At 42.7% G+C, this 24,609-nt stretch overlaps 1 protein-coding gene and 1 non-coding gene across 2 annotated transcripts in view; both read right to left on the bottom strand.

The window, feature by feature from the left end:
* Nucleotides 1-13,324, bottom strand: part of CNOT6L (CCR4-NOT transcription complex subunit 6 like) — a 98,580-nt gene extending 85,256 nt beyond the window's left edge. Inside the window, exon 1 of the mRNA XM_049790256.1 lies at nucleotides 13,277-13,324. Coding sequence (XP_049646213.1) covers nucleotides 13,277-13,281 — 5 coding nt within the window. The 5' untranslated portion in view covers nucleotides 13,282-13,324. The remainder of the gene's footprint in view (nucleotides 1-13,276) is intronic.
* Nucleotides 13,325-17,964: 4,640 nt separating this feature from the next.
* On the bottom strand, nucleotides 17,965-18,071 carry LOC126033025 (U6 spliceosomal RNA). Its single transcript, XR_007504182.1, has one exon. It is a non-coding gene; the product is annotated as a U6 spliceosomal RNA (small nuclear RNA).
* Between the last annotated feature and the right edge of the window lie 6,538 nt (nucleotides 18,072-24,609).

Raw genomic sequence — 24,609 nt, forward strand, 5'->3', positions numbered from 1 at the left:
CTCTAACCAAGGAAGGACCACGGTTTGATTCCCCGGCGTCCCATATGGTCCCCCCAAGCCAGGGGCAATTTCTGAGCCTTTAGCCAGGAGTAACCCCTGAGCATCAAACAGGTGTGGCCCGAAAAAAACCAAACAAACAAAAGGTCATTATAATGTAGTTGTTTTATATTAAAAACAATTATAGAAAAATCATCAGAAACAGAAAGTAGATTGGTGGTGTGCAGCAAGTAAAGAAATGGGCAAGCTGGAACTGCTAATAAGTAAAAGGTTTTTTTAAGACTGATGAAATATTATAGGATTGAATATTTACAACATAGTGAAAATATTGAAACACTTTAAAGCAAAACTTACTATTCTGCTTTTAATGCAATATAAATGTGAAATGTGAGGGATCTTTTATTAATGAAAAATGGTCAAAATATGTTAGATGAAAGTTGTTTTTTTTTTTTTTTTTTTTTTTTGGTTTTTGGGCCATACCCAGTAACGCTCAGGGGTTACTCCTTGCTATGTGCTCAGAAGTTGCTCCTGGCTTGGGGGACCATATGGGACACCGGGGGATCGAACCGCGGTCCGTCCAAGGCTAGCTCAGGCAAGGCAAGGCACCTTACCTTTAGCGCCACCGCCCGGCCCCTTAGATGAAAGTTTTTAACTTTCATTTTGCTTTGGTTTGGTTCTGGGGCATACCGGGCAGTACTCAGGTGTCATTCCTGAGCAGTGCTTTTAGTGTTAGGTGCCAAAATTGGAACTTGGGTCTGCCAGATGTAAGGCAAGTTCCCTATCCTATATACTATCTTGTCAATCCTTCACCTCATTACATTTTTTAATTATTTTAACTAATTTTCTATTGGTTTACAGTTCTATATTGTTTCAATGAGCATAGTATCACACTTCAATAAATTATTTCATCCAACACACAAAGTTCTAATAGTTCTCATCAAATTATTCCTTCAGTATTATTCTACTGATGTATGTTCATGTGATTAAGTGTATGCTGTCAAAAAAGCAAATCATAGCACCATATACATATATAACCAAGATAACCAGAACACTATACTCTCTGATATTTTAGGCATTTTATTTCTTTGGGTTTTTTTGTTGTTGTTGTTTTGGGGTTTGGGTCACACCCGGCAGCACTCAGGGTTACTCCTGGCTCCATACTCAGAAATCGGTCCTGGCAGGCTCAGGGGATTATACAGGATGCTGGAATTCGAACCACCATCCTTCTGCATGCAAGGCAAATGCCCTACCTCCATGCTATCTCTCCGGCCCCATTCTAGGCATTTTACAAAAAGCATACATTACTTCCATAAACCAATATGAAGGTACCACCTGCAAAGAAAATTACCAGTGCTACTGCCAAGAAAATACAGAATAGACTGGATAAGTGACAATACAAGCAAAGATTATTCTGGGATACATAAACCTCTGTCAATGAAAAAAAGAGTTACATCACTATTTTCTCCTAATCTTTAAAACAGTAATTTCTCTCACAATCTAAACAACCTATCATAAAAAAAGAATAGAGGAACCAGAAAGATAGAACAGCAGATAATGTACTTGCCTTATATACTGTCAACCTAAGTTCTATTCCCAACACCTCATTTGGTGCCCAGCAATCTGACAAAAATGATCCCTTAAGGATCATTAAGGAATAAGCACTGAGCATAGCTGGGTGTGCCCCCGAAGAGAGATATTCTTTCAGGCCAGAAATAAAGTACAGGGGATAAGGAGCTTTGCCGTGCATGTGGCTAATCTGGGTTTGATTTCCAGCACCCTATCTGGTCCTTTTCAAGACCACCAAAATTGGTGCCCAAGTACTTTGCCTGTAGTGCAAAGACAAAAATAACAACAACAAAAATACCTGTATTTCTGTCACTAACAAGTTCCATTTTTATATAATATTACCATTAGAACTTGACTACTTAAAATATAGTAATCACTGCTCAAGCTTGTTCCATAAATGCACTAACAGGCATAAATTAATATGCCACAAATACATTTTTGATCTTTAAACTTATCTCAGTACAATATGCCAATATTCTTATTATTGAGGGGCTACGTAGTATAGTGGGTAGGGTGCTTGTCTTGCAAACAGCTGACCGAGATTTAATCCCCAGTACCCTATATGATCTCCTGTGTCTCACCAGAAATGATCCCTGAGTACAAAGCCAGGAATAAGCCTGAGCACAATTGAGTGTGGCCCAAAGGCAAAACTAACAGACAAATAAAAACCAGTTTAATTTAGAGGTCTAAAATAAATGCCTAAATAGTTTTTTTTAAAGCTAATCAAATTTTAATCAATTTGTCTAACATGAGTAAGTAATAACACAAATGTTTTAAGTAACATTTACTAACACCTCAATACTGAATACCGAAACACAAGAAGTGTAAAACTCATACTCAGAGTCAACCCACTATTGAAAAAAGATCTAAATAAATGGAAGTATCCCATTCCTGAATAAGACAATATTGTTAATATAGCAACACTCGCCCAATGATGTCTTCAAGCTTGACAGAATTTCAATCAAAATTAAATCAGGATTCTTTGAAGAAATTGACAAGCTGATCTTAAAATTCATCCCATAGTACAAGAAATCTCACAAGTACAAAATAATACAAGAGAACTCACAAATAGTTTAATGAAATAAAATTCTAAGTCTAAAAATAAGCCCTCATTTACAGTTGTTTGGAGAGAGGTGCAGCACACCACGCATTGCTCAGAACTTACACCTGGCTTTATGGTCAAGTAACACTTTTAGTGGGCTCAGGAGACTACATGAGATGCTGGGGATCAGCTAGGGTCAACCACATTTGTAAGGCAAGTGCCCCACCCACAGAACTATCTCTGGCTTCCCTTACTGGTGATATTTAATGAAACAGTTAAATGTAAAAGAATAATCTTTTCAATCAATCATACTACCAGGACAACTGAATAGCCACATACAAAGAACTTTAGATTCCCTACATCAGGCCATATATAGAAGAAATCAACTTAAAATGGATCCAAAAACCTAAGCATCAGAGCTCTCTGAACAAAGAGTTTCTTGAGACCTTAAATTTGGTCTCTGATATGATACCAAAAGCAATCAGGAAAAAAAATAGATATCAAAATTCAAAACTTTTCTCCAAAGAACTCAAGATAAACTAAAAGACAATGGGTAAAAAGAGTATCTACAAATCATGTGATAAGGGACTTGTATTTACAATGTACAAGGGGCTCTATTATAAAAAATTAAGTAATGTTTCACTCATTGGGGATCCAACAGTGTTAGTACAGCTATCAGGATGAACTCTGAGATGAAGTTAGGTTTCACAGCCAGTACTTGCTAGACAAGTATTTTAAGCCCCTGAACCATCTTCCAGATCCCAACAAAAGATAATTTTGTAATTGGCAAAATATCTGAACACACATCTCTCAATAAAAGATATATGCCTCAATAAAATGATTTCAACGTGATTATCCATCAAGGAAATAAATGCACAGCAAAATCAAAGTGATATACTATGTTAACACTCACTAGAAGATCTATGATCAAAATGATAGTTCATAATTATATTGGTACGGAAATAGAGAAGGAATCTTATACACTTCTGGTAAGGATGTGATACAGTTAAGATGCTTTGGAAAACGATCTGGAAACTCTTTAGAGTATAAACAGAGCCACCATATAATCCAGCAATTTTATTCCTAGATGGATACCTGAGAACTAAAAAATACTCACACACACACACACACACACACACACACACACACACACAACGAACTTAAATGTTCATAGTAGAATTATATATTATACAGATAAACAACCCAAATGTCCTCAGCAGACAGAAATAAAACATAGGATTATAATGGTATATTTTCAGCCCTATGAAAAGAATATAAGTATTGTTATTACAAAACAAAACATAAACCTTGAAACTAAGTGAAAGAAATCTATGGTTAAAGAGACCCCTTATTATACCAAGTTCCATTTGTATGGATTTCCAAAATAGAAAAATATGCAGTATAGGGTCGTAGAGATAGCACAACGATAGAGTATTTACCTTGCATGCTGCCGACCCAGAATGGACCTGGGTTCTATTCCCAGCATCTCATATGGTCCCCAGAGCCTGCCAGGAGCGATTTCTGAGCGCAGAGTCAGGATTCAGGATTAACCCCGAGTGCTGCCAGGTGTGCCCCCCACCCAAAAAAAAAAACAGGGGCCGGAAAGATAGCATGGAGGTAGGGCATTTGTCTGCATGCAGAAGGATGGTGGTTCAAATCCCAGCATCCCATATGGTCCCCCAAGCCTGCCAGGAGAGATTTCTGAGTGTAGAGCCAGGAGTAATCCTGAGTGCTGCTGGGTGTGACCCAAAAACAAAGCAAACAAACAAACAAAAGAAAACAAAAGAAAAATGTATAGTAAGGAGATCAGTGACTGCCTACATAGAACCAAGAGTAAAGGAGAATGAGACATAATTCTTAAGCAATATAGAATTTATATTTCAGGTCATTAAAGTGTCCTAAAATTTTGATGACTATACAACTGTGATATAATAATTACTACTAAATCTTTCAAGTGGGCTACTTCTCTATTACATATTTCTAAACAGCTGTGGTCAAACACAAAATACCGCTTAAGAGTAGTCTCTGACCCACCTACAATCCCACTTTGCTAGCCCCCCTTCAGAAAATCTATAAAACAATTTACTATAGTGGCTTGGACTTACTCATTTATTGTTTCAAAATAAATTGCATTTTACCTTCCTTATTCATAAGCTATAAGCCTCACGATGTTATTTCTACTCCTTTCATGCTTATCTTTAGAATTAAGTATAATAATGGGTATAGAATGAGACCTCAAACCCTCTAATTTTCAAAATGCAAAACATTAGAACTATTAGAACAAAAAGTTAAGCACAGACTACTTAAAAATATTCATTTTGGTGAATAAACATAGGTGTGTTTATATAAAGTTAAACTCCCCATATTTCTAGACAGATCTTCACAATAAGTAGAAAATGCGACGTAGAACTGAGATTTCCACATTACAATAATCCTAGACAAGAAAAGATTAATTTCTGATTCCACTCAAATTAAAGTCATCCAGGGGCCAGAGCAATAGAGCAGCAGGTTAGTACAGAGGTAGGACTCTGCCTTATACACAGCCAAACCAGGTTTGACCCCTGGTATCATGGTTTCCTGAACCCTGCACTGACAAGTGATTCCTGAGCACAGAGCTATGAGTTAAGTCCTGAACACAGTCTAGTGTAGTTCAAAAACAAACAAACAAAAAATGTAATAAAATAAAGAATCTGTATTTTAAAAAAAAATTTTTTTTTTTTTTGGTTTTGGGGTCAGACCCAGCAGTGCTCAGAGGTTACTCCTGGCTCTACACTCAGAATCGCTCCTGGCAGGCTCGGGGGACCATATGGGATGCCAGGACTTGAACCACTGTCCTTCTGCATGCAAGGCAAATGTATTTTAAAAAATTTTAATGAACTTGAAGTCATCAGAAATATAATTTCGGAGCCAAAACAGTGGCACAGCTGTAGGGTGTTCGCCTTGCACACAGCTGACATAGGACAGACCATGGATCGATTCCCCACCACCACCACCCCCACCACCCCCCACGTCCCTGAGCGTCACCAGGTGTGGCTCCAAAGACAAAACAAAACAAAACAAAAAAACAGAAATATAATTTCATGTATTAGAAGTACAGTGTTAAAAAATTTATCAAAAAACACTAACATTGGGGCCAGAGCAAAAATAAACAGCAGGAAGGTGTTTGCCTTGCATGTGGCTGACTCAGGTTTGCTCCCCTGCATAGCATATGGTCCACCAAGCCTGTCAAGAGCTCTTCTGAGTACAGAGCACATCCCTGAGCGCCACTGGGTATAGGCCCAAAACAAAACAAAAAAACTAGCATTAAAAAAACAAAAGCAAAACAAACAAACAAACAAAAACACTAGCATTTTCTGGCACATGAGCTCCTTGGGCCATACACATGGTTCTTGCATTAACGTGTCACCCTTAAGATGTGTACATTCCTGCTTTCATACTGGCTTGTGTGCCAGGGCTCTCTCCGTCTTTGTAGAAACCTGAGCTCTCCCTTTAACATACTACTTTCTCCCTTTCTTATATTCTCTCTCTTTCCCCTTCCACATGTGTCCATCCATTTTTAAAAAAAAAAACTAGCATTTTGTGTAAGGGGTGGAGTGTTTTCACCAAACCTATCTCTGGGGCATTTCCAGCTCTGTGCTCAGTAACCACTCTAGGCAGTGCTATTGACCATGTAGTTCCAGAGAAGGGAACCTGAACAAAGAAAGCACTCTAAAGCACCTTGAACTATCTATTCACAAATGTTTGTAGTATTTACTTGAGACCCGAGTACTAGTTAATAATTAACCCTTGCTTACTTGATGACTTTACTGTTCTTTCTGGGATAAGGCTCACATTATAACAATGATTTTTAGAATTATAAAAACTATGACAGCAAACAACAGTAAGGCTCACCCTATATATTTTTAACAAGTTTAAAGTAATGTTCTACCACAAAAGAAAAAGATTCAAAAATATGTTTCTAGAGACCGGAGAGATAGTATAGCAGGTAGGAGTTTTGCCTTGCATATGGCTGACCTGGATTTGATTCACCAGCATCCCCCAAGCTGAATAGGATGTGAAACCTGAGGGCAGAGCAGGAATAAGCCCTAATACCATTAGTGGCCTAAAAGAAAAAAGAAACAGAATGTGTATTGAGGAGCTGGAGAAATAGATAAAGTGGGTTAGGTACTTGCCTTAAACTGAACTCAGAAGCAGACATGGGTTCAATCCCTAACTTATGTTTCCCCTGAGACTGCCAGAAGTGAGCACAGAGTCATAAATAATCCTTGAGCACTGGTGACTGTGGCCCCAAAAAACAGTGATTACACTAGGCTCTGTGCTCAGGAATCACTCCTGGCAAGCTCAAGTCTCTAAAGCAGGGGTCCTCAAACTTTTTAAACAGGGGGCCAGTTCACTGTCCCTCAGACCATTGGAGGGTCTGACTATAGTAAGGACAAAACTTATGAATGAATTCTTATGCACACTGCATATATCTTATTTTGCAATGAAGAAACAAAACAGATAAAATACAATATGTGGCCCACGGGCCATAGTTTGAGTACCACTGCTCTAAAGGATGTCAGGGTTCAAACTCAGGTTGGCTGTGTGCAAGGCAAGAGCCCTAGCTGCTGTACTACAGGCTCAGACGCCCCAAAAGTGTTTTTACTAAAAAAAACTATACCCAGAATCACAAGTAAACTGATTTCAAATTACAAAGAGAATTCAAACCTAATAGATTAAATAGACCTAACAGACCAAAATGGCAATGTTACTGTATGGCAGAGATCCACTAATAGTTATAAAATCCAACTGTAATGTTCTGTGTAAGTTTTTTAATATCTAAACTGCTGAAATTAACTTGTCATTCAAACCACTCATAGAAGTTCTTTTCCATCCATCTCTTCTTTTCCATCCATCCCTATTTATTACTCCAAAATATTTTTAAATGAAGCATTTAAAAAAATGAAAGCATTAGATTCACCTTCAAAATGTAATTTCCTAAATATCTGCTACCATCTATGATACTGTCATGAAAATATCTCCAAGTAGTCAGTGACAATTTTCTATCTCCTAAGATTCAAATAAAAAAAAATCTGGTGAACATTTCTCACACAATGAAAGATGGGGAAATGGGGGCCGGGGGGAAAGTGGCGCTAGAGGTAAGGTTTCTGCCCTGGCAAGCGCCTAGCGTAGGACGGACCTCGGTTCGATCCCCCCGGCGTCCCTTATGGTCCCCCCCAAGCCAGGGGCGATTTCTGAGCGCATAGCCAGGAGTAACCCCTGAGTGTCAAACGGGTGTGGCCCAAAAACCAAAAAAAAAAAAAAAAAGAAAGAAAGATGGGGAAATGTTTATTATTTTAAATCTAAGGGCTAAGAAGTAACCTATGTGGTACATATATACAATGGAACACTATGGCAGCCATGAGGAAAAATGAAAGCCATGAAATTTTCCTATACATGGATGGACACGGAAACTATTATGCTGAGTGAAATAAGTCAGAAGAAGAGAGATAAATACTAAATTGTTTCACTCATCTATGGGATTTAAGAAAAATAAAAGACAGTACTATAATAACACCCAGAAACAATAGAGATGAGTGCTAGAAGAATCGGCCCCACGATATGAACCTTACACCAAGAAGTGGGTGAGTGCTGTTAGAGAAATAACTACACTGACAACTATCATGACATTGGAAGTGAGTGAGAGAAATAGAATACCTGTCTCAAATACAGGAAGGGATGGGGAGGTAAAGAGATGGGGGCACTTGGTGGTGGGGAAGGTTGCATTGGTGACAGGGGTGGGGTGGGGTGAGGTGTTCTTTTTTTATAACTGAAACCCAACTACAAACATGTTTGTAATAATGGTGCTTAAATACATTATTAACATAAAAAAAGTGGCCTATGGGAAATATGCAGGCCTCTGAAGTCATAAGGAATAGAACCAAAGAATATATGGAGTCCAGGTCCCTTAACTACTACCTGAACAAAAACTACAACCTAGGGGTTATATGTAGCTCAATAGCAGAGCACTTGCTTTACGTATCAGTCCAAGTCTGATGTCTAGTACTACCAAAAATCATAACCACCAGTTTGTTAACCCAGTAGCACCTGCATTAAGACTGTTAGGCAAGTAAATGTAAAGAAAAAAATGTATTGGGCAGGAGCAATGGCGCAGCAGTAGGGGGTTTGCCTTGCACATGGCTGACCAGGACAGACCACGGTTCGATTACTCCAGGCGTCCCATATGGTCCCCCAAGCCAGGAGTGATTTCTGAGCGTAGAACTAAGAGTAACTCTCCTGAGCAATCACAGGGGTTGTAGCCCAAATCATTAAAAAAAAAAAATGTATTAAGACACTGAAATTTTGGGGAGTTATATCCCTAATTAGCATTTCCCAAAGTAGAGGCTGGAGAGAGAGCACAGCAGTAGGGTGTTTGCCTTGCAAGATGCCCGAACCCAGGATGGAGGGTGGTATCGAGTGCTGGCATCCCATATAGTCCACCGAACCAGCCAGGAGTGATTTCTGAGCGCAGAGTCAGGAGCTAATGCCTGAGCGCATCAGGTGTGATCTCACCCCCAAAAAAACAACAACAACAACTCAACAACAAACCGTTTTCCCAAAGTAATACATTCATAAAGTATTATGAATTTCAATTTCCTGGAGCTGAAGCATGGTGGCACAAGATGGGTGGGAGCGTTTGCCCAAAAGGGGGGGTGTGCAGACCACTAGTTACATCCCCAGGCAATAGTTTTAACACCGTTGTTGGTATCAAAATTTATTCCTTATTTAAAGGTGATAGTTGCTAAAGCAGTTTCTCCATTATGCCCAAATATTTTAACATACTGGTTCAACTTCTTTTCCTTTCATGACTATTAAAGAAAAAATGTTTTCCTCAATTTTTGCAAATCAAAATTATAAAATCTTAAAAATACTGTAATTTATCATGTCTAATGAAAATACCTAGCTAAGAGAAAATACCTAGCTAATAAGAATTCCTAGTTAAATAACTAGTAAAAACACCAAGTTAACTGCATTTTATCTTTTAAATATTTCTTAAAGCCTTTTTCTTGATTTTTATAATAAGAATTATGGGCCAGAAGATAGCCCAGTAGTAGGGCGTTTGCCTTGTATTTAGTTAACCTAGAAGGTGGTTCGATTCCTGGCATCCCATATGGTCCCCAGAGCTTGCCAGGGTTGATTTCTGAGTATAGAACCAGGAGTCACCCCTGAGATCTGCCAGGTGTGACCCAAAAACCAAAAAATAAAATAAAATAAAAATTACTCCTTAAATTTAAACCATCTTGCAGATAAATTGTTACGGCACATAAACCATAATATACACACTTCAACAAAATCAAAACATTTAGTATTGTAATTAAACTGTCCCTTCACAAATGTGTTTTAAATGTTAATGGTTTACTAGGTTTTGGTTTTGGGTCCATAGCCATTAGGTATCATCCTGACAGTGCTCTGGGGACGATATATGGTGCAGCATGTATCAAACCCAGGTCTTTGCATGCAAGGCAAGGCCTTACCTGCTAATACAATCTCTCCAGCCCTAGGCTTTTGTTTTTAACACTGCTTATTAATGAGGACAAATAATAAAAAATAAGGTCTATCTGGAAATCTGACATTAGCAAGCAAATATAATTACAACTTAAATCAACTACACTCCTCCCACATTCTCTACACCCTGCCCATACTCATAAAAAAATAAACTTTAACCTCTCTGTTGCCTTTACCTTTAAACACTGTATTATTCACTTTTTTTTATACAGTAGTATGTTTAGTTAAAGCAACAGCACACTAGGCAATAAGCACATCACTACCCCCATATAGGAAAATAAAAAGAAATAATTATTGAAAGTTGATAAGATATTTGCTGTCATCCAGAAAATAGTTCAAGAAGTTTTGTTTACCAGAATCTGATCAGCATAAGCCAAACGAGTTATACGGCAGTTTGCGTAGCACTTCACGATGTGTGGATCTATATTAAGTAAACCCTAGCTCCCCTTGATCCTTCTATAATACTTTATTAGAACATGCATGGGCTATATATAGCTTATTTATTTCCCCCCAGGGCTATAGAATAAGAGCTCATAAAAAAGAGTAATAAAAACTGAGAAACAGCCTATGAAAATATTCTTAAAAAATTAAGACATTAGCCTCTAACATCCAACCAACACATTTTTTGTTTGTTTGTTTTTATTTTGGGACCAGACCCCGTAGCACTCAGGGGTTTACTCCTGGCTCTGTGTTTAGAAATCGCTCCAGGCAAGCAGACTGGCTCCGAGGACCATAAGGGATACGGGAATCTAACCCAGGTCTGTCCAGGATGGCTACATGCAAGGCAAGCGAGCTACCACTGTGCTATCGCTCTGGCTGCCAGTACTATTTTAATGACCTTTTTATTCCTAAAAGAAAAACATCTCAAATTCATAAAAAAAAAAAATCTTTTAAATCTGTTCATAAATCATAAGCTTATCAAACAACTGAAATGTTCTGCTTAGGTTAAGGGTTGCCTAGCTGAGGAGCACTAATGTGTTGATTTTTAACTTAGTATATATACATAATACTGCTCTTAATAATTTTTGAACATTTTTCAGTGTCAAAAAAAATCAGGCCTGCAGGAGGAGGAATATCTAATTAAGATGTACTATGTACCAAATCTTTGTTTTCTCATAACCTCAAAACAAGCTACGATAACTATTATCCCTGTTGTAGAACTGAAAGGCTTAGAATAGATAGTAGGTATCTCTATCTACCTTGCCTAAGGTCAAAAAGAAAAATGGCACTAAAGTTCTGAGGTCTGCAGAATGAGATCTTTTGAAACTATATCAGTTGTTTTTCCCCAGTAAAAACAGCAGCCATAGAAACCATGTTCCTTTCTTCCTATTCTCCCCACTTCCCAGTACACATCCAGAATGATTTGTGAAACACATAGAAAAGAACAGTATCTTGCTACGTTATCAAGCCTGGCTTAACAGTAAGGATGCAATTTGTAGCATGACTTCTCCAGATACCGCCAAACGAGCTTAATAAGAAGCAAAAGAAGGCAGAGTTAAGGTAGTCAATAAATAATTACCCGAGGACCATTAAACACTCGCTTATGTTAGTTTTGTAACCAATATAACCTAATGGGGAGCATATGGGTCTTTACAAACTGCCTTGTAGGGTCTCAAGATCCAGAGTAGACAATAGAGGCAATAGAGGACTGGCTAGATGAGGGTTTTGGAGAAGGGAAACAGAAAACGAGAGGGGAAAGAGGGGGAGAGAGAGAGAGAGAGAGAGAGAGAGAGAGAGAGAGAGAGAGAGAGGAGAGAGATGAGGGGGGAGAGAGAGGAGAGAGAGAGAGAGAGAGAGAGAGAAGGGGGAGAGGAGAGAGAGAGAGAGAAGGGGGAGAGAGAGGAGAGAGAGGAGGAGAGAGAGAGAGGAGAGAGAGGGAGAGAGAGAGAGGAGAGGAGAGAGAGAGAGAGAGAGAGAGAGAGAGAAGGGGGAGAGAGAGGAGAGAGGAGGGGGAGGGAGAGAGAGAAGGAGAGAGAAGGGGAGAGAGAAGGGAGGGAGAGGGAGAGGGGGGGAGAGAGAGAGAAAGAGAGAGAGAGGAGAAGAGAGAGAGAGAGAAGAGAGAGAGATATGAATGTGTGTGTGTGTGTGTGTGTGTGTGTGTGTGTGTATAAGAGACAGAGCGTGCACACGCGCGTGTGCTGCATCCACATGAAAAATCAAAGAGCACCAGAGGCAGGCAGTCGGCTCCGACGTGTCCAACGGCTCAGGGCTTCCTCGGTTCAACTTCCTAAACTCAACAAGGCGCCCAGCAAGAGCCAGAGCCAGCCACTCCGCCAGCAAAGGCGCCCAGCGGCCGAGTTGGAGGATGACAGCTCCCCGCAACTTCCTCTCCTCCGGGGCCCCGCTCGACGACGACCGAGCGAGCCAGGGAGCCAGCCAGCCAGCAAGCAAGGGAGCGAGTTCCACGCCTCTCCCCGGTCGAAGGCAAGGAAGGACCCAAGCCCAGTGCAAATCCACCACCTCGGAGGCCGCCGCAGCCTTGCCAGCTTCCATTTCATCCCCTCCTGGACCTTCGGCGAGAGAGACCATTTCCTTTTTGGTTTGAAAGAAAGCAATGGAGCGAGCCTGGACAAATCAAAAACCGCCCTTGGAGATTCGGCCTAACCCAGCGGGGCCGGGAAGAAAGAAAAGAAGGCGAGGAGGGAGGGAGCGGAGCATGCATCCATCCATCCATCCATCCATCCATCCATCCATCCATCAGGCGGGCCCCTAGGCTTCCATGTCGGGGGGCTGCTCGGACCCTCCTTTCCCCCCTCAAGTCCCGGCCCGAGCGCCCCGAATCAGAGTCCGTCTGGGCGTCCCCGCGGGGGAGACAGACAGACAGACAGACAGGCGGTGGTGGAGGCGATCGCGAGGGGCCCCGGCCCGGGCGCCCCCGGGAAGGGGAGAACGGAGGGAGGAAGGGCGGGCGGGCAGACGGGCGCAGAGCGAGGCGGTTAGGCCGCGCTGCAGGCCCGGCCCGGCCCGGCCCACGGCGGGGAGACCTCCGGGGAGAGGCCGGGGCGCCCCTGACATGAGGAGGGGCCAGGCCCGGCCTGGGGGAGCAGCGGGGTCCCGAGCCGGGGAAGAGGGGCGCGCAGGAGGAGCCTGGAAGCGCGGGATCCCGCACACGCACTCGCCCCCTACCTCATTCTCCTCCTCGGGCCCACCAGGAGCGACAGCAGCCATTTCCCCGCGGCTGGGGCGCCCCGCACGCACGCGCGCATCAGACACGCGCACACGCGCACGCGCGCGCCCCCCGGGACCTCCCTCCCCAGCGAACCCCCAAATCCCGTCCCTGCACGGGCGCCGGGCCCCGTCCGCTCACCTGCATCCAGCGCCCCGGGAGTGTGCGGGCGGCGGCGGCGGCGGCGGCTGCGGCGGCGGGGCGGCGGGTGCGGGCGCTGCGGGTGCTGCGGCGGCGGCGGGGGCGGCGGCGGCGGCGGGTGCGGTGGCGGCGGGGCTGCGGGCAGCACCGACATGCAGGCAGCCGGGGGGTGCGGCGCCGGCCGGAGGGGACGCGGGGCGGGCGGGCCGGGCCGGGCGGCCGGAGGCGCGGCAGAGACAGAGGCGGCCGGAGGGAGCTGCAGAGGGCGAGCGGAGCGCCGGGGCGGGGAGAGCAGGGCCGCCCCTCGCGCGCCGGGCTGCGGGGACGGGCACCCGGGGCGCGCCAGCGACGCCCGACGGCCGCGGCCGCCGCCGATCCCAAGCCGCGGCGGGGACTCGGAGCCCGGCCTCGGCCTTGGCCTGCGGGCGCTGCGGGGGTGGCTGCTGCTGCTGCGCCCGCTGCCGCCGCTGCCAAGGCTGCTACCCCGCGACGAGAAGAAGAAAACCAGACGAGACGCCGCCGCGCGCGCGACACGTCCACACACCCCCGAGGGCGACGGCCGGGGCCGGGGAAGCCGCGTCCGCGAGAGCTCGCAGCGATCGGGCTGCAGATTAATAACAAGGTGCAGAGAGTGCGAGCAGGAGGCGGAGGAGGTTGATTGACGTGGAGGGGCTGGCGGGAGTCAGGCCACGCCCCCTCACGCCGAGGGGTGGAGCCTGGCTTTTAAAGGGGGCGGGACTTCCGGCGCCGCGCCTTGTTGGCCCCGCCCGCCGCCGCTGTGGAGCGTAGTGACGCGCGTGCGCGCGCCGCCCCTTCAGAGTCTTTTTCCCGGGTGTTTTCTCGCTGTCTCGCTTTCGGGCGAGGGAACGGGCGAGGGAGGGGGCGAGCGAGCGCGCACGCGCGCGGCTGGGCCGGCTGCGAAAGTGGCGGCGAAACACTTCCGCAAAGCCACGGTAGGGAGACTAGGCGACCCCGCGTCAAGCCAGAGGCTCTGGGAGGCGGAGGGCGGGCCGGGCGCTGTTTACCTCGCGCTCAACCGGAAGCGGCCTGGCCGGGCCTGCGTGGAGGCTTCTCTCGGAGGCGCCAGGTGAGGTGGGCAGAGGCCCGATGGCAGGAAGAAAGGAGCGTTTGCTGGCGTCTCTCTTGGGGGCGTCGAGGCGGGCTTCTTCTTTTTCTCCCCCCCCCCTTTTAACCGATCACATCTGGATGTTGGGCCGTGAGAGGGGAAAAAAATAAAAGAATTTGCAGACGCCTTTCTGAACCCTTTTTTGACTGATTGATTGACAGTCCACCTCCCTCCACCCCGTTCATTCATTCATTCCCCTCATCGGGATCCCAACGACGACTTGAATTTGGGCCGCACCAGCTCCCCCCCAAAAGAAAACATCAAAGGGGAAACCAGAACTTGCAACGCTATGACTTTGGGAGTTGTGGCCCGTCAGGCCTTGCCTTCCTGATTTGCAGGATTTCATTTTGCCTTTAGGGGGGTCAACTTCAGCGTGCACCCCAGATTTCAAAGCCACATCAAACAATCCAAAAGCAGAAGAAGCAGATTCTCAGGTCTTGTGTGTCCATCAGCCACCTTTGCAGTGTTAGGTCCTTTCCCCTGATGGGGCGTGATGTCTAGCAAAATTCAGTATTGTTGCAATGAAACTTTTGGTCCTAGAGGGAAATAGGGCAATGCCTTTTAAATGGAAAAGGCCTTCAGGCTCCCTGGGTGAAAATGCAGCTCATCTAATCTAGTCTTCCCAGTCCATTGCCCCAGAACTATCGCCACTTTCATCTTTAAATCACCAGGAAGAGAGAGTGACTGAAGCCCCTCAGGACCTTAGTATACTTTGTTAAGTTTCCATTTCCTTTCTTGCAACACCACTCCTTAGCCAGTTCCCTGTAAGAGATAGCAAAATGGCCGTTATCCTGGAAGAAGGCCCACTCTGTTCCAACCATCTTGAGTAAAGGTTGACAGAATGAAGAATGAGCCCTTTTCCGTAAGCAGCAAAGCAAAACAAGTCACTTCACGAGCCCAGAATAGTAAACCTGACTTGATGGCATCTTGCCACAATTCTCCTTGGCACACAAACACCTCCTCCCCCTAGGAGAAATACTACCAAATGCTGAAGAAAATAGGAAGTAAACACCTGAAAAATATGAATCAGATGAGTAATGTGCTCACAAAATTAAACTTCCTCAAATATCTGTAGTTACATATATCTAGCTCTTCATTCATATACAATAAACAAATATTTATGCAGGGGGTATTATGTTTCAGGCATTGTGTTTTCCTGCAGAGACACAAAGATAAGGCTATAGAGACCTGATTCTTGAGTAGCTCACAACTGTAGAGGAAACAGACACATACATATACAGGAAATTCTCACAAAACCAGCCAGAAATGAAAGGCAACATAAAAGTAATAGTCACGATAGTCAGGGAGGGTAAGACTAACATCACTGACCCTTGCTTAACTTGAATCTTTTCCTCTCACTCTGGTTCTCCACTGTTTAGCTGTAGTAACTGGTGAGGGTAGAAGGCAGAGACTTTGAGAATATTTAAAAAGCTCTGATGGGTGGTAGAATGCCACTGGTCCTGAAGATTAGACTATGTGCAGGACATTCATTGTTGACAACTACATTTTTTGGGTGGGGGGGTCACACCCGGCAGCGCTCAGGGGTTTCTCCTGGCTCTATGCTCAGAAATCACTCCTGGCAGGCTCAGGGGACCATATGGGATACCGGGATTCGAACCACTGACCTTCTGCACGCAAGGCCTTACCTCAATGCTATCTCTCCGGCCCCAACAACTAAATCTTAATTAGTCAAAGGGTATTCAAATTTAAGAAAGTACTGGGTTCTGTTATAAAAAGTTTAGTTGAATGCAGGTAAAATAATCTCTACTCTCAGAGATGTTCTTATGCCATAGTAAGTGATTTGACTCCTAAAGAAAGGAAAACTATGTTTTATAGATTTGGTATAACTATATAATCAAGAAGTATTTATTTAATTTGCTATAGGATTCAGATTACACTTTAATTCTATATGTATATATACATTATATACACAGGCTATAAGCAAAAGACTTTTATTGCAACCCAGTGCAATTAGCTGCTGCATGGATGGACCTGTAATGTATCATGATGAGTAAAGTTAGGAAAGGGACAGATGAAACAGAATGATCACATATATGGAATAGAAAAAAAAATGTTAGGAAATACCAAAAGCAGCAGAAGTGAACTTACCAAGGTGAGCAGTGGTGATGGAAAAGGAGAAGAAGAAGCTGCTCATGGCTTAAGGAGGGGTACATTTGTAGAGGTTGTGGTCTTGTAAAGTATTCAGGAAGCCCTATCAATAGTATTGTAAATTAAATTTTAATAATTTTCTAATTGTTGTCACTGTACAAATTTAATAAAATTAAATTTTCATGAGTGCTTCTTCAAAAAAGTCTTCCTCATAAGACTTCCCAAACCCAAACATTTCAAACAAGAGTAGCAGATTAACTGTTTTTACAAAATAGTTTGAAGGTAAATCAAAGTTTGCTACTGAATAGTAACCAGCTTTTGTTGCTATTCATGGGCATTTTTGCTGTATTTAAGATATTGTGATTCTTAAAGATTAAAAATTATGCATCTTGGAACCAAAGGAATAGCATAACATAAGGCATTTGCATTGCAATCAGCCCTCCAAACACTACCAGGGGTGATCTTTGAGCTCAGAGCCAGGAATAAGCCCTGAACACTGCCAGGTGTGGTCCAAAACCAAACAAACAAACAAAAAATGATGCAGTAAGAAAAAAATCTCTCTTTGAAGAAGTAATTTATTTAGTTGAAGGCTGCTGGCTTTCTGACCAAATTAGTTTAACAGCGGCACCATAAAAGTACAGTTTGTTCTGAAGCAACACTTAGATTTATTTGTATTGCAACATTTGTTCATTCCTTCTCAATTAAAAAAATAAATCATGATGCTCTAGTGAATGCTACTTATGGCTTTTCCAAAGTAACAATATTTGAAAAGAGTAAATTTTCTGATCTTTTCATGATTTTTCTGTTATCACAGGTAGCTATACTTATAAGTTCCCTTATAAATATGTCTCTTTATTTCCTGAAACAGTTAAAAAGCTAGCTCTAAAGTTAAGCATTAAAAAGTTTTTCTTTAGGGCCCGGAGAGATAGCACAGCGGCGTTTGCCTTGCAAGCAGCCGATCCAGGACCAAAGGTGGTTGGTTCGAATCCCGGTGTCCCATATGGTCCCCCGTGCCTGCCAGGAGCTATTTCTGAGCAGACAGCCAGGAGTAAGCCCTGAGCACCGCCGGGTGTGTGGCCCAAAAACCAAAAAAAAAAAAAAAAAGTTTTTATTTAAAGAACATTTATTACTGATAAAGAATTAATTTTGTGAATTTAATGCATAAATATAATGAAACAAAATTGGCATGTTTAAATGATTGGTATGATTTCTATGTCAATATAATTTGCTTCATATTAAAACAACTATTAATCAAAATAATCCTGACTTCTTTTTAATATGGAACTCTTCACGAATTTGCGTGTCATCCTTGCACAGGGGCCATGCTAATCTTCTCTGTATCGTTAGAATTTTAGTATATGTGCTGCCGAAGCGAGCACCCCTGACTTTATTTCTAGATCTATTGATAGGCCTCCAAACTATATTCTATTGACTTATTCTTTTGCCAAACTACATTCTTTTGCTACCAGGCCCTTACACATGCGAGACAAGTTTTCTACCTCTGGGCTTCATTCCCTACTCTTGTACTCATCTTATTTCTCTTCCTTTTTTTAATGTTATTACTTTGTTTTGGTGCTACTCACATTTCAGTGCTTAGTTAGGTTTTGTTTCTGACAGTGCTTAGAGACCATGCAGTGCTAGGCTGATCCTACCATGGTTTTTGGATCCCTGTAATTTTATTTCTAATGCTTTTGAAACACACACACACACACACACACACACACACACACACACACACACACATCTTCCTTTTAGGCTACACCAGGTAGTGCACAGGGACTATTCCCAACTCAATCAAACCCAGTGCTCATGTAAGCAAAACCTGCTTGGAGAGAGAATGATATTGCAACAGATGGGGTGCTTGCCTTGCCTTGTATGCAGCCAACTTGAGTTTCGAGCTCTGGCATCCTATTTGGTCCCCTGAGCCTCACTAGGGGTGATCTCTGATCACAGAACCAAGAGCAAACCCTGTGCACTGCTGGGTATAGAATTAAAAACAAAATAACAACAAAAACGATCTCAGCTCATTCAACTTCTCTCTAGCCCCCAAAAGCAATATATTTGTCCAAAGAAAAATGGCTTAATTCATTGTCTGTCCCGCTCTTCAAGTCCACCAACTTACTCTTTCTGTCAGCCTCATCCTTTCCCTGGAGCCTTGGATTGGCACCAAGGAGCACTCAACTCTCTTAGACAAGGCTAAATTCTTTTCAAACCAATACATTCCCATGTGTGTTGAAGAAATAGTACAGTAGGTAAGGCACTTGCCTGGCATGTGGCAGGTGCTGGTTCAACTCCATGAACACCACCAGGAGTGATCCCTGAGCATAGAGCCAGAAGAAGGCCCTGAGTATAGTTGTGTGTGATATATTATTCATTATATTGAATAATATCGGCCCCAAAATAAAGTAGCCTGCCATACATTATTAGTCCTAGATAAAATGGAGTAAAGTTCCTCTTCATGTCCTGCCTATTCTTTCTGCATTTCCCAGCTCAAGTCTCTGTTGATCTCCAACTTTTCTGAATCTATCACAGCTCCTTCAGCACCAATACCACTCTTTCTAATACTACTTCCTTCTAGTATAGAACTGGTTTGTATTCCAGAAATGGTCTACTAGGTAGGCACCATCACAGTTGGTAAAATAACTTGTGTCTTAATTTGCAAAGGTCTTAGAACATGAAACCCAGTTCTTAATGTTGCGTTTCAAGAACCCTATGGGATCTTCAAATATATGCTTTAAAATTCACTAAGATTGATCAAGAGTCTAGACTCTAGAGAGAAGGACAGCATGCAGATGACCTTGCACGCAGATGACCCAGGTTTAATCTCCAGCATCACATATGGTTCTCCAAGCAACACCAGAAGTAATTTCTGAGCATCACTGGGTGTGGTCAGAAAATAAAACATTTTATTTTTTTAAATAAAATTCACCGATAGTACAAAGAGGAAACCAGACTGATGGTCCTAGAAAGCCTCTTGCTTTGTTTTATATACAAACCAAGTATTTTCTGGTGTTTTCTGTTTCAAGAAAACAATGCTATTCTTTTTTAAGTTACCCATTCCTGTCACTACTACACACAGGTATACTAATGGTGTACTAAGTGCATCCTCCAATTTTGGCTACAGGGCAGACAGTAAGATTCAAGTTAAAGAGACTGGAGGGATAGTATAAATGTAAGATGCTTACTGTTCATGCTGCCAACCTGGATTTAACCCCCAGCATCATGGTTGCCAGAGCCTGCCAGGAGTGACTCCTGAGTGGAAATCCAGGAGTAACACCTGCGCACGCCCCAGGTGTAACACAAAAGTGGGGGAGGCTCAGATTAAAGCAAGAAGAGTTCTTCCACAAATTTCAAGGAAGAAAAGCTACTTTTCCATAGTGGTTATCAAAAGGGGTGGGGTGGGGCTTGAGTGGCTACATACTTCCTGTGTAAAGTGAAGTGTAAAGAGCCAGAAAGATGGTGCAGGGATTAAGGCGCATGCCTGTTCAGTTTGATTCCCAGCACTATGGTGTCCTGAACATCACTGGGAGTGGCCTGGTGATCCCCATGAATCCAGCCTAGTGACTGAGAACTGCTGGAAATGGCCCATAAGACCGATGACATCACTTAGTCCTCCTCTTCCCCCAAAAAACGTGTAGAGTACTGGGGATATAGCTCAGCTGTAGAGCACTTGCCTCACATATATGAGGCCTTGGTTTCAGTCCTTGGAACTGGAGGGTTGGGAGGGGTATAGGAAGTAAATCTGAGATTGAGGTCAACAATCTCAAGTTTCAGTCATCTGAGAAAACCAGCTGTACCTTTCACCTGGTGCTGTTAAGTCAACAGGACAATCTCTTCTACATCTGAAATAATTGAAACTAGACCTCAGAATTCTTAATATCTTAACTAATGAATTGTGCTTCTACATTAAAGTTCTTTCCAAGAAGGTTAATTGCCGATTAAGAAGTCTGTGAATGGGCCGGAGAGATAGAATGGAGGTAAGGCGTTTGCCTTTCATGCAGAAGGTCATCAGTTCGAATCCCAGCGTCCCATATGCCTGCCAGGAGCAATTTCTGAGCATGGAGCCAGGAGGAACCCCTGAGCACTGCCAGGTGTGACCCAAAAACCAAAAAAAAAAAAAAAAAGTTTGTGAATGACTGAACTATAGTAAACATTATCATTGGTTGAGTCATATTCTACAAAATGTTGAAGGTCATGTGATTTTACTTCCTCATTTCCACATGAAGAGTCTAAGGCAAAATAACTTGCTAGACATCACCCAAGCAATAAAAGGCAAAGCAAATGTTAGAAATTGAATTCAATTTTCTCATTACACAATGTTTAAGTGTTCCTGATGGTTGGTATTTTTAGCAGAAAATTACTAAAAGATATAAATTGACCTAAAAGAGTAAATCACAAAAATGGCAATTTTTGTTTATTGAGAAGATATGTGTAGCATAAAAACAGTAACAGATTCCTTTTCCTCTGAGTCATTCACATTTTGTGTGTGTGTGTGTGTGTGTGTGGCTTTTGGGTCACACCTGGCAGTGCTCAGGAGTTACTCCTGGCTCCATGCTCTGAAATTGCTCCTGGCAGGCATAGGGAACCATATGGGACGCTGGGATTCGAACCGATGACCTCCTGCATGAAAGGCAAACGCCTTACCTCCATGCTATCTCTCTGTCCCCATTCACATATTTTTCATATTGATATGATACACATTCTACATCTTAGCCAGATCCAGAAGTTTTAATTATCATCTTTTATTGAGAGGGAAGTGCTCAGGGATTGCTCCTTACTCTGTGCTCCTGAATTATTCTTAGCAGTGCTCAAGGGTTTATATAGAGTGTTGGGGACCTAATCCAGGTCAGTCACATGCAAGGCTAGAGGCTTATCTGCTGTATTAAGTCTCTGACTCCAAGTTTTAATTATCATATTTATGTTGCTAACTGTCAACCTACTCTAATTCAGAACTGTAACCACCCACTCAAACCTGTATTGTCATTTTCCTCCTGAAATTTCCATCTGGAGAGTGCACATATTTCAACATCAGTATTTCTAAAATTTGATGCATAATCTTTCCTCTAAAATCAATGCTTGCCCTTGTGTGACACTTTCATTAAAAACAATAAACCACTGGGGCTGGAGCAGTGGCACAGCAGTAGGGTGTTTGCCTTGCATGTGGCTGACCTAGGCCACCGTGGTTCGATACCCCGGTGTCCCATATGGTCCCCCAAGCCAGGAGTGATTTCTGAGTGCATAGCCAGGAATAATCCCTGAGTGTCACTGGGTGTCACTGTAATGGGTCTATTAGGATAGCAGACTTGGGCAGGGAGTGGTGGCATGGAATGGATTCTGGGAACATTGATGGAAGAAGGTTGACACTGGTGGCAGGATTGCTGCTGAAACATTGTATGTCTAAAACTCAACTATGAGTAACTTTGTAGATCACACACACATATATATATGTGTGTGTATATATATACATATGTGTATACATAAAGAGATAGATGGTGTACCAATTGGGTTGGTGTAATAGTAAAGCAGGTAAATCTTTTGCCTTGCACATGGATGAACCAGGCTCAGTCCCTGGCAATCCATATGGTCCACCAAGAACTGCCAGGAGTGATTCCTGAATGTGGAGTCATGAGTAACCCCTAAGTATTGGTGAGTCCCCAAAACAAAATAATCCAAGGGTACACCATATGACTGAAGAGAAAGAACACCATATAAGACCCTTGTCTTGCATGCAGCAGATGTAGGTTCAATCTACAATACCCCATATGATCCACCAAGCCCTGCCAGGAGTGATCCTTGAGCACAACTCAAAAAAAAAAGTGCCCCAATGGAGCTTGGAATGTGGCTAAGTGACAGAGCACATGAGTTGGATGATGAGGATCCCTCTCTTTCTCTCTCCCTCATGCCACTATATTAATAGTCAAAAGTGTTCACCCCATCCCGCACCCTCAAAATTATCCTTAATTTTTCTTTCCCATCTTCACCATTATCTACTAATTTGACCTAGTAAATATTTACACAGCCTACTTCTTTTGTACTAATTCACTGGTAATTTCTTTTTTTTTTTTTTTTTTTTGGTTTTTGGGCCACACCCAGCGGTGCTCAGGGGTTACTCCTGGCTGTCTGCTCAGAAATAGCTCCTGGCAGGCACGGCGGACCATATGGGACACCGGGATTCGAACCAACCACCTTTGGTCCTGGATTGGCTGCTTGCAAGGCAAACGCCACTGTGCTATCTCTCCGGGCCCATCACTGGTAATTTCTTAAGTCAACCAGTCAGTCATCTCTTGCCTGGACTAGATATTTTTATATTGTTTATTAATATATTCTTACAGGCTTCCTTCTAAAACTTATGTGTGCACCTTATTACACACAACGTATTAATATCCTGTACTTTAAATTATTTCAATGACTTTTTACGACTTACAAAGTGTACTTTTCTTTTTTTTTTTTTTTTTTGTGGTTTTGGGTCACACCCGGCAGTGCTCAGGGGTTACTCCTGGCTCCATGCTCAGAAATTGCTCCTGGCAGGCACGAGGGACCATATGGGACGCTGGAATTCGAACCGATGACCTCTTGCATGAAAGGCAAACGCCTTACCTCCATGCTATCTCTCCAGCCCCCAAAGTGTACTTTTCACAAGCATATATATTCCTTTATAATTTGCTTCTGGAGACAGAACGATATTACAGAGTGTAAGATATTTGCCTGGTACGCAACTGAATCCGGGTTCTAGTCCCCATCATGTTATATGGTTCCCAAAGCACAGCCAGGAATAAGCCCTGATCGTAGAACCAAGAGTAAGCCTTGAGCACCTCCTGGTATAGCTCAAAGAACAAAATATCAACAACAGCAATATAATTAATAATAACCTGCTTCTTACCCCAGCATATACAACCACTTAATCTTATCTTAGCCTTATCAACCCTGGACCCCCTTTTTTGTTTGTTGTTTTGTTTTGATTTTGAGATACACCCAGTAGCTATGCCCTGTGCTTACTCCTGGCTCTGTACTGAGGGATCACTCCTGGTAAGATAGGGTACCATATGGGAAGCTAGGGATCAAATACAGGTAAGGCACATACAAGACAAGCTCCCTACCCACTGTACTATTATTCCAGCCTTTTTTGTTTTTTTGGGGGGATATATCAGTCAGTACTCAGGAGCTACTCCTCTCTGTGTGCTCAGGGATTGCTCCTAGTGATGCTCAGGATGAAACCCAGATCTCTCACATACAAAGCAGATACACACCTCATTGAGCTCTCTCTGGCATTCGGCCCCGCCTATAATCAATGACTTTGTCATTTATTCGTCAGGAAATTGGTATCTAAGATATCTTAGATAGTTAAGATAATCACTTAAATATCTTTGCACATGCTACTTTCTTAACATGGTATGCTCTTTGCTATTTTCCCCTCTTTAAATCATCCTTCAAGATATAGATCAAGCATCATTTTCTCTGTGAAGCCTTCTCTAAAGGCCCTTCTTTAATAGACTTCATGAATTCCCACCTCTGTTACACTGGGTGGTTGATTACATTAGTCAATTAAATTTTACATCTGAATCCATTTAGGTTAGACCTCAACGACCAAAGCACCTGGGTTAATGCCTTATTTCCCATGAGAATTCTTGCAAAGAAGGGTAACTCCTATTAAAATAAATCTGGAAATCAATGAAACAAACTTCAATAAAAATTTATGGTTCTTATTTGAATTGTCTTTTAAGAGAGCTACATCCCATTTGTGGAAATAAACTAGAAAAGCTTCCCCTTCCAGGGAAATGCAGTCTGTCTAAGCAAACGCCCCTCTTTGGCCAGATGTCTTTTATATAATATGCATATTGAACAAGCCTGTCACAGTGTATTGTAATTACCTATCTAAGTATACATTTATCTTTGTCCTCCCAGATTATATAAACTCTG

The sequence above is a fragment of the Suncus etruscus genome, chromosome 16, assembly GCF_024139225.1.
Source record: "Suncus etruscus isolate mSunEtr1 chromosome 16, mSunEtr1.pri.cur, whole genome shotgun sequence".
Classification (NCBI taxonomy): domain Eukaryota; kingdom Metazoa; phylum Chordata; class Mammalia; order Eulipotyphla; family Soricidae; genus Suncus; species Suncus etruscus.